The following is a 21944-nucleotide window of genomic DNA, read 5'->3' as shown; positions in this document are numbered from 1 at the left end:
ATGAGTTGTAGTCAGGGGACTTCTGGGGATACAGTTAGTTCAAGATAAGATGTGCCGTATCAGCTGGCAATATAGTGGAAAGAGAATTTAGATCATATTTCTTCCAAATCCTACCCCAGAATATTTTTTCTGCCAACTATGACTTAGGTGAAATTGGTATGAAAGTACCATAATCCGAGGGCTTCTAAACAACAGAAATTTATTTCTCACAGTTCTGGAGGTTAGAAGTCCAAGATCAGGATGTCAGCAAGGTCCAGTTCTGCTGAGAGCCTTTTCCAGGAGGCAGACAGCCAACTTCTCATCTTCTCATGGTATCTCACAGCAGAGAGCTAAAGAGCTAGGTTTCTTTTATAAGGGAAACTACTCCCATTCTCAAGGGCTCATAGCCCTGTGATCTAATCATCCCATAATCATCACTTTGGGGGTTAGGATTTCAATATATAAATTTGGGGGAGACACAAACATTCAGTCCATAATAAGCTAGCAACAAGCAACATTTAATGAAATAAAACATCTAGTTTTGAAATATTAATCACATTTTCACTTCTCCCCCCATTCATTCCAGGCCAATCACAGCTGTGTATTTTGTTAATCCTGTTTTGAATTCTTTTTAACATAAAGAATCATTTGAACCAATTATACTAAATGTCAGTGACTGTATCTGGAATCAATACTGAGAGAAGGCAGCTGGCCAGTAGCTAAGGCAGAAGGGATCCACCCCACTTAAAGAACCAGAAAGAACAAACATCTTCCTAGCAACCCAGGGAAGTTTTGTTTTGTTTTGTTTTGTTCTGTTTTGTTGTTGTTGTTGTGTTTACCTCACAAGGTTCAGGGGTTGTATGTACTCCCTGTAGTAAAAGGCACTATAGGCTCAAGCCATCCTAGCACTTTGCCCTAGCAACAAACTCTACACGTGGCCAACTGGCCTCTGTGCACACATGCTGCTATTTCTGACACAGAATAAAGACCTTTTGCAAATTGACCATGAACATTTATTGATTTGACTAATTGTATTTTTAAAAAATCATACTGAATAAAATTCACCCTTGTTCATCATATCAGTCTATGAATTCTAACAAACCCGTATAGTTTTACAACCACCACTGTAAGACATAAGAGTATTTCTACCAGCATCCTCACAATGAGGATGTGATAAAAATATAGTGGAGGGCATTTTCTATAACTTCCTTGCAGTAAATACAATTCCATGTGGCTTCTTATGTAGACAAAATGCTCTGTTTAAAATACACTGGATCATATCACTCCCTATTAGAAATTTTTGAATGGCTCCTGACACTCTACATTAGTAATTCTTACCTGGAGTATGTAGATGGAATTCAGGGGCTCATAAATTTGAATGACAATCATTAACAATTTTATTTCCACTACCTTCTAACTGAAGTTTAGAATTTCTATCAATTTTGAATAAAGGCAGTGTTGCACATAACTCAAAATATTATTTATGCTAAGCACAATTTGAAAAATGCATCAATAGGACCCAATGCAAGATCTTATTTAATGGCATTAATAAAGAAGTAAAGAAGTGCTTATTTTTGCTACAAAGGTGGTTTCAATATGATTTTAATATATCACAAAGTTGGTTTAATATCTGTATTTCAATATTATTGGTTTTCTTCTTAAATTTTATGCATTTTATTTAATAAAAACATTAATTCTTCAGAGTTCATAGGTTTCATCTGACTGCCAGAGGTGCCATGATGGCATAAAAAAAAATAGTTAAAATCCTTATCCAGCTCTGGATAAAGATGGTAAAGACGATAATTCTCAACAAATTCTTCCAAAGTCTCCCACTATTGCGTCTCAAAGTTTTCAACTGTCATCACTTCTCCCCAAAGGCTTTTCATCCTCCAAAACTCAAAACACATAAGATTGCCTGAACTACTTTCAGTTTCTTTGATGGTTCATGCTCTCTCTTACCTCCCTCTGCTACAGGCTCTTAATTCAACAACCCTATCATATCTACCTTCTCACATGAAATAATATTTTCCCACTCTTTGAGCTCTGGGTTGTCTTCCTGCTAAATGCACACACTTGCACATGCACGCGTGTGAGAAGAGCTCTGTCACGCTGTTGGCAATATGGCACCAATAAAAGAATGCACACTTGGGATAAGAAGCGGGATTATTGTCAGGAGCCTGACAAGGCTGCTCTGGGCAGAGAGAGAGGGAGAGCAGCAGCAAGCAAGGGAGAGCAGCAACTCCCCCTTGAATGTTTCCTTTTGTATGATAGAATCATGGCGGCCTGTTAGGGGTGGGTTTAGTCTTGGTGACTGGCATAGAAATCATCCCCTGATTTTGTGGAAGGAAAGTTTGTTTTGGGGGAACAGAGAAGGACAGTTTTCCTATCAAAGCAGGATCAGGGAGCTGGATGTGATGGGGCTCGCCTGTAATCCCAGTGGCTCAGGAGGCTGAGGCAGGAGGATCGAGATTTCAAAGCCAGTCTCAGCAAAAAGCAAGGAGCTAAGTAATTCAGTGAGACCCTGCCTCTAAATAAAATACAAAATAGGGCTGGGGATGTGGCTCAGTGGTTGAGTGACCCTGAGTTCAATTCCCAGGACCAAAAAAAAAAAGGGAGGGGGGACCCGGAAAACAAGCAGGTCTCTTTCTCTCTCAAGGAGAGAACAGAGAAACCCCCATCTCAGGGTCTAGTAAGTTGTCTCCAATCAATGAAAGAACAAAGAGACTGGCATGTCTCCAGACAGGTAAGTGTCATCTTAGGCTAGTGTCTATTTCTTGATAATAAAAACAGTATTCATAAAGTGGGGGTGGGAAAAGAAGATGGCTGTAATTATGCCCACACACCATGCCCTCCCCTCCATGGCATCCTCTAGCTCCCCCAGTACAGTGCTTGTCACTTTGTTGTCAATGCACATCATTTCTTCATCAGACTCTCAGCAAGCTCTGCATGTATAGGAACCAAATAGCCTTGTTCACAGTTATATCACCAACATCTAACACAACCTGGCCCTTAATATTTATTAATGATTTAGTGTTGGAACACACAGAGAACAATGGTAAGTTCCTTCCTTTCCTTTGTTCCTTGGTCAGCCTGTAAGAGCAGACTAGAATTCTCTTTATAATGCCTCCAAACTCCTGAGCCAATCTTCCTGTTATATTTCACCTTGAGTAACCACATGTTTGCTTTTGACACAGCCCAGAGAGGACCTCCTATTTCACCTCACCTTAATTTTCAAACTCTGTAAAAATAGTCTAGAATTATACTGTTCTCTAGGTTACCTTAATTTTCCTTTGATTTAGGTATCCTCTCATGCATATCTAACATCCTTGACATCTGCTATTCACAGATGAACCATGTGCTCCTGAAATTACCCCTTACCCTTCATTAAATTTAGGAGTATCACTGCTCCTTCCTCCAACAAAAGTCCTACCCAACACTGGAACATCAGGCAGAACTGATGGAAAGAAATCTATAGGCATCTAACAAGGTTTCTACAGAAGAATAGCCCCTAATTGCACTCCTGGGGATGGCTTCCTTGGGGCAGGGCATGGAAGGACTCCCATATTTGGTTTCATCCTCTACCATTGCCTTCTTAAGTTTCAGTAAGTTTTGAGTACGGGGTTCCACATTTTCATTTTGCCCTGGGCACTGCAAGTTATATAGCTTATCCAGTGTTTTTCTAAAGGGGGAAAATAAACATTCATCTGTGCCATGGGATTCATGTAAGCTGCACATTAGAGGTCATGCAGACATGGGATGCACAAGAGGCTGCATGGTATGGGCCAATAAGGTAGGTCCTCTCACACCCAGGAGATACTAGTTAGGTGCCATGTTCACCCAAAGTAAGTAGAGCCCTTAAAAGTAGTTGAGTGGAGCCTAAAGAAACTTGGTTCCTGCCTCCCAGATTCAATAAGTCAAAAAAATAGCAGGAAGAGCCCAAACTCTTTTTCCTTGATCAGCCTGTCCGGCACTGTCCAGTGACTAAGCTCTTCTCCATGACGTGTCTGGTATAATCACCATAACTGCGAAAGGGTTGGGTGGGTGAAGCCTGCAGGAGAGAAAGTCTCTTGCCAACTTAGCAAAAGGACACTTTAGCAGCCAACCCCTCCACCCCCAAACCGGCATCCCTGGTTTAAGGCCAGCTGCCCCAGCAGGATGTGGGTCAGAAGCCAATTGCGACAAGCTCTGAGCGCACTGCAGACCACGGAGATAGCAAAGGGAGCGAGGGCAGGGGAAGACAAGGCGCAAATGGAATGGTTTCCAGCACCGGGGGTGGGGGTGGGGGTAATCAAGAAACTCTCCTTTCCTCGCTCTGTCAATGGCACCCACCCGCCCTCCGCCCTTCGTGCGCCAGGCTCCTGTGCCCGGCCCCCCTCCTCCCCGCCCCGCGGTCGGCGGAAAGCCCCGGGCTGCGCCTGCGTGCTGCCCAGCGCTGGCTTTCGGTTTCTTCTCTGTGGCGCTGCTTCTCGTCCGCGACCGGTTTCCCGGAAAGCAAGTGGGGTGGCTCTTCTGAGCTGCAGCGTCCCTCCCGCCGAAACATCTCAAGTGCAGCGCGCAGTCCCGCCTCTCTCTGGCTGCGCTTCTGTGTTCTGAAAGCCCTAGACTCTACTGTCTGGCAGCGGGTTTTGACTAGGAATGTAAGAGTGCTCATTGTAGACATCCTAAAAAATTACATAAACGTGATCCACCACCTAAGACATTAATATTTTTAAATGTTTTCTGTGTGTATCTCCATTTATTTACATTTCTATATGTTCTTATATAGGATGATGCTTTATTTTCTGTTCTTTTCCACTTAACTTTTTATAAGAGGGTATTTTTTTAATGAACTTTGGTCTTTGAAAGAATAGCTTTTATATGTAATTTTGTGTTACATTGAGGGTCTCCTACCATTTCCATATGCTTTCCCTTCTCTCTCCCTTTCTCTCCCCCAACTCGTCTCTGTTTAATGTTAATCTTTTCCTCATGCTCTTCCTCCCTGTTCTGTTCTTAGTTGCTCTCTTTATATCAAAGAAGACATTTGGCATTTGTTTTTTAAGGATTGGCTAGCTTCGTTTAGCATAATCTGTTCTGATGCCATCCATTTCCCTGCAAATTCTACGATTTTGTCATTTTTTAGTGCTGCATAATACTTCATTGTGTATAGATGCCACATTTTTTTTTTTATCCATTCATCTATTGAAAGAGGTTGTGAGGGGAAAGGGGTGGGGGAAACAAGGGAGAGAATTGAACAACAGCAGATGAGGTAGGGAGGGAAGATGGGAGGGGAGGGGGAAGAGTAGGGGATAGGAAAGGCAGCAGAATACAACAGTCACTAATATGGCATTATGTAAAAATTGTGAATGTGTAACTGATGTGTTTCTACAATTTGTATTTGGGGTAAAAATGGGAGTTCATAACTCACCTGAATCAAATGGATGAAAGATGATATCTCATGAGCTTTGTAATGTTTTGAACAACCAATAAAAAAAAGAATAGCTTTTATATTCTATCATATGAATTTGCCTTGTCAGTTGAAAAATAAACCATTTTTTCTGATATTTTTTTCTAACTATAAGTGAAGTTGCAGTAAACAGCCTTTATGACAAAATGTTCACCCATATCTGGTGATTTCCTTATAGTAGATTATTCTGTGAGCCCAAGAATACTGTAAAAACTTATGAAAAGTGATTGTGTTTTCAACAGTATAATCTTTAAAGATATTTAGGATGATGTGTCACTTGCTATTAATGGAAAGTGCATGGTTTGTTCATATATAGATATTTTCCTAAAAGTTTTCATGGCTTTCCACAATATTGGGATGAAATAATTTTATGTACATAGAAAAATATGGTTCAAATCCTGATTTGTACCCCTGCATTTTAATAAGCTGCTATATGGGAGTTCATCTATGGATTTGCACTTACCGATTGGGAAGAAAATACATATACCCAGACAACCAAGTGACTGTACAAAACTCAAATCCTGAGAACTAAAGAAATTTTAGAAATCTTTTATTTCAATTCCATTTTGTTACATATTATCAATAGGGCTTCCACTAATTGACATTTTTAGGATTCCATAGTAGCAAGGTTTATGATTGGAAAGAAGGAGGGGTGAGGAGGCATTGACCTGCATTTTTGGAAATTCCTATTGTTAAGATATTTGAGTTATAATACTACAAACATTGGGAAAATACTGCTAAGATACAATATGGTACCTGAGAGGAGAGGGAAATTCTAAACGTTTCATTTAGGTTTGTTCATCAGATTTGTAGCTACTATTCTGAAGCAGTTAAAAAAGATCAAGTCTGTAAACAAAGAACAGAAAACTAGTAAGCTTTTGATGGAGGTATCATAAGGATACAAAGGATAAGGTAATCCTTGAGGATAAGAAACCATCAGCTGGAGATGGGCAATAGGCCTGTTCCACATGAGAAGTTTTGTTTTAGAATTCTACTGTAGGATGTTCTGCTTCCCCCCCCCATAAGACCTCAGTGAGTGATCTGATACATAATACATATTGCTACAAAACAAACCAAATTATTCCCCAAACTCAGAGAGGTAAAACAACCATTTATTATTACTTGGGAATATAGGGTAGGTGGGGCAGTTCTGGTCCACCCAGCCAGGGCCATCTGATCTTCCTGGGCTCTTACACCTGACATCTAAGCTTAGGCAACTGCACCAACATAACTGAGGCCTCACCTGACTTGTCATGGAGGCTGGGCTCGGCTCTGAGAGTATGTAAGGCTAGGTTCAATAAAACACCAGGTTACTACTGCTGCATGATATTGGTCAAAACAAGTCACAAGCCAGCCCAGATTTAATGGTTGGGGAAATAGTCCTTACCTCTTTCTGAAAAGAATTAGAGTCACATTGCAAAGGAATGCCAATGACAGAGAAGAGACAGAATGATGAAAATCATCTACCAGGAGACCCTTTGCAATTTGGTATAATGAGAATGATGTATCTGATGAAAGCTTTTTGCCTTAGCCTGTAGACTGCATTGCATTCTTTATATTTCTAGCTATTATAAAATTTCTGTTATAAATTTCTTTAAATGCTTTGTGCAACAAGGCAGAAAAACTAATTAAATACAACTGGGTGATTGAGATATACAAGAAGGGGTGAATAAAGAATAGGAATGGTACTGCCTTCTTACCAAAAATAAATTTCTTCTAAATGGGAGGCCTGGAGTGTCACTCCAGTGTCTTCCTGGATACCTACTGTGGTCTTTAGATTCCTGACCATCCTCCACGGTCATTTGACTAATACACAGACACCACTTCAAGGATAACTAATCATAAATTTCATCTTCCCATTTATTTCTGGCTGATTATAAGTAACAAGGATAAATCTTGTTTGCTGTCTCTTTCTTTTAAATCCAATGCAAATCTTTGCATTTGTTGTTCTGAATTTTGTCCAATTGGTTTTGACCAGCAGAATTCTAGCCTATTAAGATAATTTAGAATGTTCATTTTGTCATCAGTGTGGTAGCTGATTTCACGGGGGAGAGTAGAGAATCTCTATTAAACACAATTACAACAAACACACACTTATTACTCATGGACCTGGAGATCAGCTTCAGTCATTCTGCTCCAGGAGGCAGATTTAAGGGAATTCATGCACATCTTCTTCCTCACTCAGTCTATGGAAGTAGAAGCTACTTGAAGTGTGCTATCTCCTGGCACAGGAAAAGATCACACAAAGACAGCTTGATTACAAAAAACATGCAAAGTTTCAAGTCAAATCATAATGTATGTATATGACAACTGCTATCATTCCTTTAGCCAGAGCAAGCCACATGGCCAAAACCAGAATCAGGCCACAAAGATGAATACTCTACCTTCAGAAAACCTGTGACAAGGGTAGGAAAGGAAAGAAAAACAATTGAAAGTTATTCAATTTACCAGATGTGGAATTAGCTATTTTTAAAATTTTTTATATGTTGTGAATTTGATATTGTTGATATAATGATAGAACTTCCCAAGCTGATTGTTGTCAGACAATCATCATGTATTTGGATCTGGCAATTTCTGGATCACTAGTTTTTTTTTTATTTGGTTTGTTTTTTGCTTAGTCACTTTTAAAAGAGCCAATATATTAAATAGTCAAACTTACAAAACAAATTTAGTTTGTCCTTTGGAAAATTAGAATCTTAAAGGGATAAGATTTGGACACTTTAAAAAGCATCATAATAAGGGAGGGTTAAAATTAAGGGTATGGGGGAGGGCAGGACATACAGAAGTTTAGTAGAGTAATTAGAAAATGAGAGACAAGGCTAGAAAGAAAGGTGGGAACATTTGTGGAGGATCCAGACTAGGCATCATCTCATTACTGACTTTGCAAAGACACTTGTGTGAAAAGAAAACAAAGTATGTAGGTATGGAAAGGGCAAAAAGCTATAATACACAGACATCTATGCACATCCCTGGGAAATCATTTAGAACCTTCTACCCAAAGTTGCTTTATTATTTAGGGTTTGATTCAAACCCCTTCCACTTGAAGGAATTAATAGGTTTTATGAACATATATTGCAAGACGATCTCATCTGGCCTTAGAGATATATGTACCTGGGGAACTGGTGTAGACGCTAAGATTTTAAGCTAAGACCTGAAAGATGAATAAACCAACAAAGAAGTTGGGGAAAGGGGATAATGGCTCAAGGGGATTTCCAAAGAGAGAACTACTAGTGAGAAGGCCCTCAGTTCAAGGAAAGAATTTGGCTTATTTGAAAAACAAAATTGCTGAAGTAAGCATAAGAAAGAGTGACACAGATGGGGTTAGAGAGAGTGATAGGGGAACCAAAGTCTTATGGGCTATATTAAGAAACAATTTTATAAGCAAGAAAAACCATCATAAGATCTCCTGATGATTCCATCTGGCCTGGAGGGGGGAGGTGCTCAAATAATCCAGATGAGAGAAAAGGGGATGGCAGAAGAAATGGAAAGAAGTAAAAGAGATATGAAATATAATTAGGAACAGAAATCAACAAGGCTTGAGGACCAGGTGTGGCAATGTTAAGTAAGGATGACTTCTAGCTCTTTGGCATGTACCATTCCTAAGATTTTGGTTCTGAATTAGTTTGCAAAGATCATTGGATATGGAAGTAGAGTCAAGTGGAGGCTGTCAACGGGGAAGAGTTCCCAAAAGAGGTGTAGACAGGGCATATATTTAGGTGTCCTCCATCTAGAACGACATCACAGCCCAGTGTGAGGAGAAATGTCGTGAAAGAACAGGCCGGGTCCGGGTCCGGAACCTGACAACATTTCACTTTCAATGGTTTGGTGGTGGTGATGGAGACATTAGAGAAAGAACCCCCAGAGTGGCACGAAGAAGCACGATGTATTTTCATCGTGACCAAAGAAGAAAGTGTTTTAACGGAGACGTCCACTGTGCCGAACATTTCCGAACGGTCAAGTAAACGAAGATCAAAAAGCATCTTCTGGGTTTAGCAACAGGAAAACGACAAGTCCCCCACTGTGTCCTCTACCTGGGTTCTCAGTCTAGGGCTAAAGCAGGGATCTTCTAGTTTTGGGGTCTAGGCAAACATAGAACTTCCTTTTAGTTCTCTGAAATGTGTAAACAGAGCTTTCAGTCTGTGGCATTGCGACACATTCCTGCGCTCCACTTCTTCTGTGACCGAGGCCAGCCCAAAGACAGAGGAAACACGGGATCCCACGACGGTCCCACGGCGGGTGGCGGCACCGCTCGCGGAACAGCCGTGTCGGGTTGGCTGAGTGCGGCCGCCACTGTGATTGGCCGAGGAGGACGAAGGCTGGGCGGTCCGATCTGCCTTTTCTCCAGTGGGGTACTTTCGTTTTCCAGCGCAGAGTCTGCGGAGGGACCCTGCTGTGTCGGAGGACGGCACCTGTCAGACACCCAGACCCAGCGGAGGGGGCTCGGCGCGCTCCAGAGAGGCTGCCCTGCCTTGCTCCTGCTCACCGGTGCTGGCTCCGGCGTGCAGAGTGAGTGGGCGTGAGGTTCCGGGGGCCTGGGGTGGGTCGTGCCCACAAGGGCCCTCTGGACATAGCAGCTGGATGCCTGGTGAGCGTGGCTTTTCACAGCAGACCGGTGAATTCGTCATCCCCAAGAAAGAAAAGATCCCAAGTACCCAAGTGCGAGCAGTGCCATGGCACTGTCTGGCACGTTGCCCCTGTCAGTCGTGCTCCCGATTGTAAAGTTGAGTTGTGCAACAGAATACCGGGCTCCCGCCCGAAAGCACTGCACCTTCCCATTTGCCCACACTGTCTTACTTCTTGCCTTTTTCCACCTAGTACATTTTCTTCTTTTCGCAGAAAGTTTCAATTGCCCTGTGCCGTCCTCCAGAGCTGTCTACATTAGACAGGAGCACTCTGCATGCAACTCCAATAATCTTGTCACCAAACGTGCTGTGTGTAGCTGCTGCTTTGATCGAATTCCCAACCTCTCCTTGGGCATAAGGTGACAGGTCAGTAAATGTTCATGGAAATAAATGAATTTGGAATCTTAATTATATTTAAGGTCGAGGAGCTTAATGTCCTCCTGGAATGTAAGTGATATTTAGCTCCAGAAAACTTCTGAACAATATGATTACTCTTTTTAAAATAAGTTCTGACTAGTACTGAAGAGTTCTGGGATAGTATATAGATTGTGCTTTGAATGTTGTTTTTATAGGTTAGAGAGGAGTTGTTTATATGGAACAGAAATAAGACTTGAACCCCTAGCACAATCCAGTGTGCATTATTGCTTAATGAGGATACTGGGACTCAAACTTGTGGAATTATAATAGGGTTGTGTCTTTTGCTTTCCAATTCTATCTGAAATATGCAAGACTTCAGTTGACTAGATTGTTCTTGAACACAAACTATATGCAGGATACTTTCCCAAATCTCCTCTGGAATTTATACCCTATATGAAAGACATCATAGAGCTTTACAAGGAAGATTGGAACTGATGCCAGAATACAAGGAGACACAGGTCAAAGAAAGCTTCATTGTCTCTGAGTCTCAGACAGCTTTGAAGAACGGGCATTTATACCTGGTTTTAATTGTTGGTGGGATTTAGAGAGGTAGAAATTTGTAGGAAGACTATTTGCCAGGATGAGTGGCAACTGCAGAAATCAGAAATGTTGCATCCAGTAGATAGTTTGATGACTGGATCGCTTTATTGACGGATGAAGATGGGGAGGAGTGGAAATCAGGCATTTTTGCGCACCATAGTGATATGGCACTACCAAAGTGCCGCTGAGGCTGGATTGGAAGGATAGTACTGAGGGAGGGAGGCTGACAGTCTTGAGATTGGAGAAGAAGGTTTAAAGTTGGAGTATGAGCTAGGTTATTGGGGTATGGACATGCCTGAGTGAGTAACAGGTTTTGTGAAAATATGAGAGTGATTCTTGATTTGTTAATATGAATATATTGATCAACCTGCTTTGTGCCAGGTGCTATGTATGTATTAGTTCATGCAGAAGGGAGAAACCTTCAGATTTGGAATGTTCTTCTCAGGTAAAGTAAGTGTGAAATGAAAAATCAAATTGCTATGGCAGGTATGCCAAGGAGAGTGCGCTTACATACATTTTTACTGGTATTTGAAATGGCAACTAGCTTTAGAGTTAAGACATTTCTTCTGTCTCAGAAGGATATATCTGGAGTAGACATAACTGCACATGTATGCTTGACAATAGGCATGCATCCCACATTCTTCTATACCCTGCTTAAAAATCCAGACCCTTTTTCAGAAGTCTGGCAGGACAAGATTCACTGGCACCACCCCATATGTTGCCAGCTGTCTGTACCACTGTGTGCTGATATAAATCTAAGTTATCAGATGGTCATGGGAGGCACTTTGTTTCCCTAATTTGGCTTTCTAAAATTGGTGTTTTGTTGTAGTTTTTAATTTTCATGGCTACTATATACAAATTAATAGTTACCCAAAGACATAAATATTACTTTCAAATTACATTTGAGAATGTTGGTTCAATCTTTAAAAGTATTGCTGAGATTTAAGACTCCGTTGTGCCAGATTTACGGTTAACTTTACCCTATGACTCATAAAATATAATATACCAATTAAAATTTTTAAATTAAATTAAGAATATACTATAATTTGTAGGAGAGCAATATTTGGAGAGAGTTTGTGATTTGTCTTAAATGTAAATAATGTTTCTCATTTATTTATTTGAAAAAAGTACGGATTTATTTTAAAGGCATATTTATTGGTTACCTAGTATATGCCTGACAATGTTCTGGGAATATAGCAATGAAAAGAATTCCCCCTAATTCTTCTATTCATGTGACAAAAACAGACAACAATCAAAATTTAAAAAGAGAGAAAAATACGTGGTAGGTCAGACAGTGGTTAAGTGCTATGAAGAAAATGCATCAGGGAAGAGAGAGAGTGAGTTCCAGGGTAGGAGCTGGTTGCAATTAAATAAGGTGGCTGGAGAAGGCAGACCTTGATATGCTAATATTTGAACAAAGACGTGAATATGTGTTTCCTGGAGAAGAAAAAATGTTTCCCTCAAAATTAATAAATAGGCTGCAGAATATCATTATTATTTAAATAATGTATTTGAGACAAATTACGTCTTGATCTAAGCAAGATGTTTATTTGGTTCTGGCAATTGAATCCAGAGTCTTGCACTTGCTAAGCACAGACTCTACCACTGAGCTGTGCCCTCCCTGCTAAGCAAAATGAGTCAACAGACATGCTGCTAGAACCTTCCTTAGAGCTGTGGGATTCCCTCATGGTGTATGTTCTTTTTTCCATAGGATGTCTCAGTGGTATGAACTTCAGCAGCTTGACTCCAAATTCCTGGAGCAAGTTCACCAGCTTTATGATGACAGTTTTCCCATGGAAATCAGACAGTACTTAGCCCAGTGGCTAGAAAAGCAAGACTGGTAAGGAAAACTCACTGGAGAGAAGTTTATCTATACTTTAAGAATATTTATTGATGAGTGACTTGGAGCCATGTTTGCTGAAAGATGAATCTCATCAATGGCGTGGAGACTATCTGTTGCAGGAAAGTTTGATTTAGAAAATGCACATCTCAAGGAGGGGGCTTGAGGGTTAGGAAAGATGGTGGACATCATTATCCTAGACTCACATATGAAGAGACGAATGGTGTTGCTCTACTTTGTGTACAATCGGAGAAATGAAAAATTGTACTCCATTCGTACACTATGAACTGAAATACATTCTGCTCTCCTGTATAACAAATTAGAACAAATAAAAAGTCAGCCTATTACAGTGATGCTGCCACATCCATATTTATAGCAGCTCAATTCACAACAGCTAAGCTATGGAACTAACCTAGGTGCCCATGAACAGATGAGTGGATAAAGAAAATGTGGTATATATACACAATGGAGTTTTACTCAACCATAAAGAGAAATGAAATTATTGCATTTGCTGGCAAATGGGTGAAACTGGAGACTATCATGATAAATGAAATAAGCCAATCCCCAAAAACCAAAGGCCCAATGTTCTCTCTGATATGCAGATGCTGGCTCGCAATAAGCAGTGGTTGACGTGTGGGGGAGAATAGAAGTTCACTGGATTAGACAAAGGGGAATGAAGGGAAGGGGGAGAGAATGGGAATGGGAAAAACAGTAGAATGAATTAGACATAATTTTCCTTTGTTCTTATATGAGTATGTGACCAGTTAACTCCACATCATGTACAACCACAAGAATGGGAAGTTATACTGCATGTCTGTATGATATGTCAAAATATATTCTACTGTCATGTATAACTGAAAAGAACAAATAAAAATTTAAAAAATTGCACATTTCTACAAAATCAAATTCAGCAGTCATTAGCACTTTTAAGTAGTTTTGTCAGATTTAATTTGTGTTCTCCCAAATGCTTTGGAAAAGTTAAATAATAACTTCTCCAAAACTCAGGGAAAGTATAAAGGAAGAAATAATTTAAAAGAAATAAATAGGGCTGTGGTTATGGCTCACCGGTAGAGCTTTTACCTAGCATGTGTGAGGCACTGGGCTTGATCCTCAGCGCCACATAAAATATAAATAAAATAAAAGTATTGTGTCCATCTATAACTAAAAATATTTTTTAAAAAAGAAATAATTAAAGTCAGATTATGGTAAAATAGTGACTAGAAATATGAAGATGGTAATAAATTAAGGGGTATCCATTTAAAGTGGTGTGTTCTATTTTACAATTCATTGCTTGCTGATTGCAAAAACTTTAAACATTCTGAAAGCATTTGACATTGAAAGTGAAGGCCCTGTTGATTTTTTCCCTTTCAGAGATCACTATGAATAGTTTCAGCAAAATCTTTTAAGCACTCTATAATTTTTCATGCTAATTGCATATAATAGAAACTATGTATAAACTGCTGCTAAGAGCAATATCAGCTTAAAAAGAAGACCATAAAACCTAAGAAACACCTAAAAGTTATTTTAAAATAATTTCAATAAAGAAAGCAATGTTTCTTTTGCCGTGTTAAGTAGTATCTAGAGTGAAGTGTGTAAATTTTATATCTCCTAGGGAGCACGCTGCCAATGATGTTTCATTTGCCACCATCCGTTTCCATGACCTCCTGTCACAGCTAGATGATCAATACAGTCGCTTTTCTTTGGAGAATAATTTTTTGTTGCAGCATAACATAAGGAAAAGCAAGCGTAATCTTCAGGTATGACCTGGTTTTCATGTTTTAGTTCAAGTGCTCCCATGTTTACCCAAGATATATTCAGCAAATAGAACTGACCATACACTCACTGGTATTTAGAGAAGTTGTAGAGATGTACATCCACTCCCTTTATGCGGCTAGTATGTTTAGTATAAGTAAAATAAAATCCTGATTCATTTTATAAGCACACAAGGAATTTTCAAGTTTAAGTGTATCACCTGTTAGGTGTCAGTAATTCTGGGAGAACCATGATACTGTAACCTATTTTGCTAAAAATTGTGGATATTGAAATCAAAGAAAAGGTGCGCGCTCTCTCTCTCTCTCTCTCTCTCTGTCTATATATATATATATAGATAGATAGATAGATAGATAGATAGATAGATAGATATAGATATAGATATAGATATAGATATAGATATAGATATAGATATAAATAGATATGTTTGTTAACTTTTGAAATTATTTATTGCATGACAGGAGGATAGGTAGCTTTGACAGTTCTCTTTCAGGACTTGAAATTTTTTTCAGATTTAATTTTTTTATTTATATATGATAGCGGAATGCATTACAATTCTTATTACACATATAGAGCACAATTTTTCATATCTTTGGTTGTATACACAGTATATTCACACCAATTCATGTCTTCATAGTCATACAATAAACTCCAAGGAGCTTTAGTGATCTTAGTCCTTGAGGTGCAGATGAGGAATAAGTCTGAAAATGTAAAGGTTTGACATCCCACAGGCCCTGTAGTAAGTTGGTCACTTGGTTAGAATCCACCTTGCCTTCCTTCTGGGGGAGTTGCCATTTGTTGGAAGAGGTGACCAAAGGACCATCCAAATGTGAGAAAATGTGCTACAGAGTTTTGGGAGTTCTTCAGATGTACTCCCAGTATGCCACATTTATTCTGTATTAGTGCAACTTTTATGTTTTAGTAAAGGCAAAAGCTATCACTTTCTTATTTCAGGCAACATGACTAAACTTTTCACCTTAGATAATTGAAACTTTCTCAATTCCAGTGAGTGGGGAAATCAGATTAACTTTACATAAGTTTGCTCCCTTTCAGACTTTGTTTAAATGTACCTGTTATAAAGAACCAACCACAATTGACAATATTTTTCAAACTAGCTTTGACAACGGTAACAGAAAAAGTGAAATGAATATCTTTGGTAGTAATTCAAAGTATAAGCCAACAGCCAGATTAATTGAAGAATATCATAGATAGTTCTTACATCATTTGCATTGTCTTAAGATCCTAACAGACAATAAATAGCCTCAAGAAATAGATAATGATATTAAAGTAAAAGCATTATATGAAGGATTTGACGGTGTACCTCAGTGGTAGAATGTGTGGTTAACATGTGTGAGGCCCTGGGTTCACTCTCAGCACTGGAAAAAATATTACATGAATCATGTGTGAAAATTCTTTGTTTTGAAATCAAGAAGTATTTTAGATATCTATAATAAGTAATTTAAAGCAATTTCTGTCCTAATTTGTGAAAGGAATATTTTGATTTCCACAAAAATAGCTTATGAGAATTTAATAAATGAGGTATGAGGTTTCCCAAGGAATATAAGCAAGTTCATATCTATTTCTAATACATAATGACTTAAACATTTGAACTTTGTTTCTTATTATCACCATCTATATCTAGGACAATTTTCAAGAAGACCCAATACAGATGTCTATGATCATCTGTAACTGTCTGAAGGAAGAAAGGAAGATTTTGGAAAATGCCCAGAGATTTAATCAGGTACTTTTTTCTAATTGAACACCAACAATTACAATAAAAATTCATTCACTCATTTCACAAATATTATCCAGGCCCAGATCAAGGCAGTGGTGAACATCCTTCTGATTTTATAGCAAGAAGCAGGGAAAGTCAGGTTGAGAGATTTTATGGAACCTGGCTTTACAAAGGATCCTAACCTAAAGGATCCTAATCCAAAAGATTCTTATCTGGGGACAGGTTTGATTTGAGCTTCTCAGAGAACACCTGAGTCTTTGAACACCTTAATAAAGGCTTTTATGGCTTGAGGGAAGGTCCTGGTGTCTGGGGGTGTCAGGGACAGTAAAGAGGCACAACGGAGCCTCCTTTCCACAGTACTCCAGCTTACCCCTGGCTGCGCAGTACGGAAGCATTTCTTTTTCCCCTCTTGCTGAAGTAACTGTTGCATCGATATATTTTCTATTCATACCAAAGTATGTATGCATGGGATGATGCTTCAAAATAATCCAGTTTGGGGGCCAGAGGAGAATACAAATATAACAAGAATATCTATGAATTCGTAATTAATTTTGAGGGAATGCCTAAACCCACTAAAAACAGAGCAAAAACCAAAGTTATAGACCACGTTTACTTATAAATATCAATGTAAGTCCTAAACAAAATATCAGGGATCCGAATTAAATGCTACATTAAGAAAATAATGCATTATGACCAAGTAGGACTTATTACATGTTACCAGGGTAGCCCCTGCTTGGGAAATCCATTGTAATTAATTATGTTAATAGTGCAAGGAGAAAAAACATTTTCTTCTCTTCATAGATGCTGAGCAGGTCTGACAAAATCCAATGCCCATTCCTGATTAAAATGTCCCATAAGATAGGAATTGATGCATACTTCTTAAACATACTAAAATATACATCTCTCAGTTCTAGAGACAGTAATTCACTCAGAGAACTCAAGTTAGAAACACATGACAAGGACGTTCACTATTTTGCTATTTAACATTACATTGTTGATATTGTAATTAGATAAGAAAAAAATCACTAGAAGCATAAGAATTAAAAACATCATAAAAATATGAGCTCTCCTGAGTTAACTCATAATTTTGTGATGCCAATAAGAACAGCAACACGTTGTTTTCTAAAGCTGTACAGATGAATTCTGAAATTCATATGAAAAATACACACACATGAATAACAAGGAAACTCCTGAAAAAAAATATAGCAATGAAATGGGACCAGCTCTATCAGACGTTCTCAAAATTTTCTATAATTAAATGTGGTTCAAAGGTTCAGGCTTATATAGAGACCAATGGGAAGAGGAAGAAAAATCTAGAAATAAATCCAGGTGCATATGGAAGTTTATAAGTACAGGTGGCAGTTCAAAGCCCTGGGGAAAATAGGGACTTTCCACTAAATATAGTTAAGACAGCCAATTGCAAAAAGTTAAACTTGGACCTGTGCTTCACATGGAACATAGGAACAAGCATCATACATTTCAGAAATCCAGATAAATAATTAAAAGCTCTGCTGTGATATTGCACAGTAGGCTGACTGCAGATAACAATTATGTGCTACATATTTCAGAAAGCTAGGAGAAGAAGGATATTTCTTCACCATGAAAAAATGACTCATGATTGAGGAGATATGTTTATCCCAATTTAAGCATTATACAGTATATACATATGTTGAATTTTCACATTATTATGTACAATTTTTGTATTTTATGATCAACTAAAAGAAAATAAAATTTTTAAAATGCAAAATATAAAATTAAAGGGCTGGGGTTGTGGCTCAGCAGTAGAGCACTCACCTCGCACATATGAGACCCTGGGTTTGATCCTCAGCACCACATAAAAATAAATAAGTGAAATAAAGGTACTGTGTCCAACTACAACTAAAAAATTATATATATATATAATTAAAAAAATAAAAGTAAGACATGAAACTATGCAAGTGCTTGGGAAAAGAATGGATGGATTCCTTTATATTCTTTGAGTAGGGAAAGACTTTCTATTATGAGGTCACTAATATGAGCAATCTAGGTATTCAGGAAAGATTAGACTGACTACCTTGAATACATAAAAAACCCCACATAGAATGTGCTGTGAAGGACACTGTAAGAAAGGTTGACAGTCACAGTTTTTGCTGTGTGGGGCCTTTAAACAAAAGTAACATCTTTCCAGAATCTAATCTCTATGAAAATAGGGGCCATCCTGTTTACCACTTAATACCTGGGCCTACAAGGTTGGCTGACATTTACTTAGTACCTAGTGAGTGTGTGCTGACAGGGTACACCTTCTGTGATAAACAGACACTCAGGTCTGATTTCCGGGTAGAACTGAAGACTCCCAGGCAAGTCTGGGTTTATATCTATTGGTTTTGTAATAGCAGATTTTCACTGAAGTTCTTAAAGAAATACTTTCCAATTTCAGTATACCTCTAAATCATTTGGGATGGTGTTAAAATGGGGTTCTGGTTTAGCAATCAGATTAGGACCAGAGTTTACACATTCCAAAAGCTCCCAAGTGATATAAGATGCTGCAGGTCTGGGAACTGAATTTGAATTTGAAACTGATTTTGAATCACAAGGCTTTAAAATAAATAATGACAGGATTAATATAGATGTTAATGAATATACATAAAATGTACAGAATTTGAAAAACCCTGAAGTAATGCCTGTGTGATACCATTCGACTCTAAAAATTGATGGAAACTTCTAGAAACACTATTTATTTTAAGCAAGAACTGAGCCTAGGTTTTCTATAACCTTTTAACAGTTTGCCAGCATTTTCCAGGGCCTCAGGAACTGAGCTGTTTCTTCTTGACACACATGTGGGAAACTTGTAGTAAATTTTGAAAGTTCTAGGAGGTAGGTGGGGCTCAAGGTGTGAACTTGACTTTGGAGTGTAGCCAGTGAGTAAATGCATCAGAAGATGATGGCTGCTAACTATGCACTTCCCATTACAGGCTCAGGCAGGGAATATTCAGAACACCGTGATGCTAGACAAACAGAAGGAGCTTGACAACAAAGTCAGAAATGTGAAGGATCAGGTTATGGTGAGTATGGAGCAAAATGTGCATTTATTCTGTAACTGTTTATAGGGGAAGATGATTTCAGTTGCCCTGAGTGCAAATCTAGGAAGGAGTCTTTTGAGTAGTTGAGAAGAAAATTTTTGCTGAAGGTTTAAACCAGAAGTAAACAAATCAGTAAAGCCAGCGAACAGCTAGACTTTTTATAGTCCTATCATAACTTCCAAACATCCAGTTTATTTTTCTACCTTCAAGGTCATGCAGTAAATGTTGACTTTGCCCCATTGTGCACTAAACTGCTGCACTAAACAGTTCTTCAACCTCCACACTCTCAAATCAAATCAGGGTGTTCTGGGAGTCACACAGAGCCTTAGGGTAAGCAAGGCCTATCTTCCTCAAGCACAATTTATTTTTTTCCAACCACATATTTTTATACTAAGACTTGGAGGAGGAGCCAAAAAAACATTTCATTGAAAGAAATTCCTGTACGTTTCTAATTAGAGTAAGATAATTGGCAGCAATTTTAAGATAAAACTTGCAAGATAGCATATGGAAGCAGAGGGCTGCCACAGCCCCCTTGTTGGCCTGTGTTAATTCTTCTCCACTGAGGTTCCTGGGGAAAGGTTGAGGAGCTCTGCTTCACATGAGGCCCACATTTGTGGAAAGGCCTTGCAGCGAGAGGTCCAGTCCTGCCCTGGGTCTCTGGGTAATACCAGCATGGCCTGGACTCCTGTGCTTTAGATGATACTTTTTCCAAACCCCAGACTCAGGAGCAGTAGTGTCCTGCAATCTCCTAGGGGAACATAGCATTAAAGTGGAAACCAAGCAAGCTTGGTCTGGAAAAGCTATGGAAATCCAGAGAAGGATGTGTATAGATGTGACCAAATACAAAAGAAATGAAGCTTATTTATAAAGCGCATATACAATTTATTGTCCGAATTCAGATGTGTCTGAATAAGAAGCCCCTGTTAATAATTACACCTTGACAGCAGGTGTTCAACCAGGACTGTCCCAGTTAAACAGATGTGCATGGTCACCCTCCTCATTTGTAAGATCTGAGAAAATTTTCCATGAGCTTGCTTTGTCCTGCTGTGTGCTTCATGATGCAGTTGCTAAGTCACACCTTAGAGGTAGTCTCAGAAATGATGAGGAACAGTCAAAATTTAGGCCCTGAGCCAGATAATAACAATTTCAGAATTGTTACATATTTTCATTATTTTTTAATGTTATTACCTTCTTATCAGTGAGAATGATAGTATTTCACCTATGTAGTTAGAGCTTCACAAGGCTTATTCATCTTGAATGGAGCTAGAATTATGTATTCCTGGATTCTGTAGAAGCAATAATCTTGTAATAAGGAAAACTTGTTCATATCTTTATCTGCAGTCTATAGAACATGAAATCAAGACCCTAGAAGATTTACAAGATGAATATGACTTTAAATGCAAGACCTTGCAGAATAGAGGTAAGAGTTAACCAGGAAAGTAGTGCCCCTAGGCTCTGTGCCTTCCTATCAACACAAGATAACAAAGGAAATCACTCCTTTACATTTGCCAAGCATTTTCTAGCTCTGAGTTACTAATTTTTCATCTTCTTGATCACCCAGACCTTCACATTTCAGACAATATAATTATTTGTCATGGGGCTTTCAGTAGCATCCCTGACTTCTTCCCACCAGATGTCAGCAGCACTACCTTTCCGCCCCCTGGGGTGACAGCCCAGACTGTCCCCAGACATTGCTGAATGTCCCCAGTGGGGTGGGCAAATTCACTCCCAGTGGATAACCACTGACCATGTGTAACACACCTTATTGTTTGTTGTATCTAGCCCACTGATTGGCATAGACTGGTAGATGTTGCTTCAAATATTTCAGCTCATGTGTATACACTGCAGATAGGTTCAGCATTTTTCTCATTTACTGTTTTAAAGCAGTTTCAATTTATTTTGTTGTTCCTGCTTACTAGTAACAGTAGTAGCAACTAAAAATAACCCCAGAGTGTGTATTGTATAGAACAGGTAGAGTACCACATTTTTCCTTGTCTAGTGAACATTTGATTGTTAGGGAGAGATTATCAGAATGATTTGGGTAAACAGTGTGAGAGAAAGAAACCTCAACTACTAGTTGTCTACTTCTCTTTCCAAGCCATAGATGTATTTCATATACACTTTTTTATCTGAAGTTTTGAATTTGGTCATTTATACTTAAGTAATATTCTGACAGTGATTTAAGTAGAATAGTAGTACTGTTTCCAATTACATGAGTCACTGAAAACTAGTATTTTATTTCAATGTGCCCAGTTTTATACATTAGGGCATTTTTGTTGTTGTTGTTGTTCTTTTCAATAAAGATTGAAGGCCAGACTTTTAGTTGATATCATGTTTCTCCTAAATCTGTGTGACGGTTAGCTTTAATTCTTATCTTTTTACACATATGTATCTTTCCACTGTCTTTCAATTCACAGAACATGAAACCAATGGTGCAGCAAAGAATGACCAGAAACAGGAAGAGCTCTCTCTCCAGAAGATGTTTTTAATGCTTGACCATAAGAGAAAGGTAGGCCTTGCTTTCCAGAACAGCATGTTG

The 21944-nt window shown here is 38.8% G+C and overlaps 1 protein-coding gene across 1 annotated transcript in view; it reads left to right on the top strand.

The window, feature by feature from the left end:
• Nucleotides 1-9768: 9768 nt before the first annotated feature.
• Stat1 (signal transducer and activator of transcription 1) overlaps nucleotides 9769-21944 on the top strand; it is a 37953-nt gene continuing 25777 nt past the window's right edge. The window contains exons 1-8 of the mRNA XM_026389024.2: nucleotides 9769-9928; nucleotides 10259-10410; nucleotides 12713-12841; nucleotides 14454-14598; nucleotides 16254-16352; nucleotides 19298-19387; nucleotides 20747-20825; nucleotides 21823-21914. Coding sequence (XP_026244809.1) covers nucleotides 12714-12841; nucleotides 14454-14598; nucleotides 16254-16352; nucleotides 19298-19387; nucleotides 20747-20825; nucleotides 21823-21914 — 633 coding nt within the window. The 5' untranslated portion in view covers nucleotides 9769-9928; nucleotides 10259-10410; nucleotide 12713. The remainder of the gene's footprint in view (nucleotides 9929-10258; nucleotides 10411-12712; nucleotides 12842-14453; nucleotides 14599-16253; nucleotides 16353-19297; nucleotides 19388-20746; nucleotides 20826-21822; nucleotides 21915-21944) is intronic.

This window comes from Urocitellus parryii, chromosome 1, assembly GCF_045843805.1.
Source record: "Urocitellus parryii isolate mUroPar1 chromosome 1, mUroPar1.hap1, whole genome shotgun sequence".
NCBI classification, from domain to species: Eukaryota; Metazoa; Chordata; class Mammalia; order Rodentia; family Sciuridae; genus Urocitellus; species Urocitellus parryii.
The sequence above is the reverse complement of the archived record's forward strand: the minus strand, read 5'-3'. Positions and strand labels throughout refer to the sequence as shown.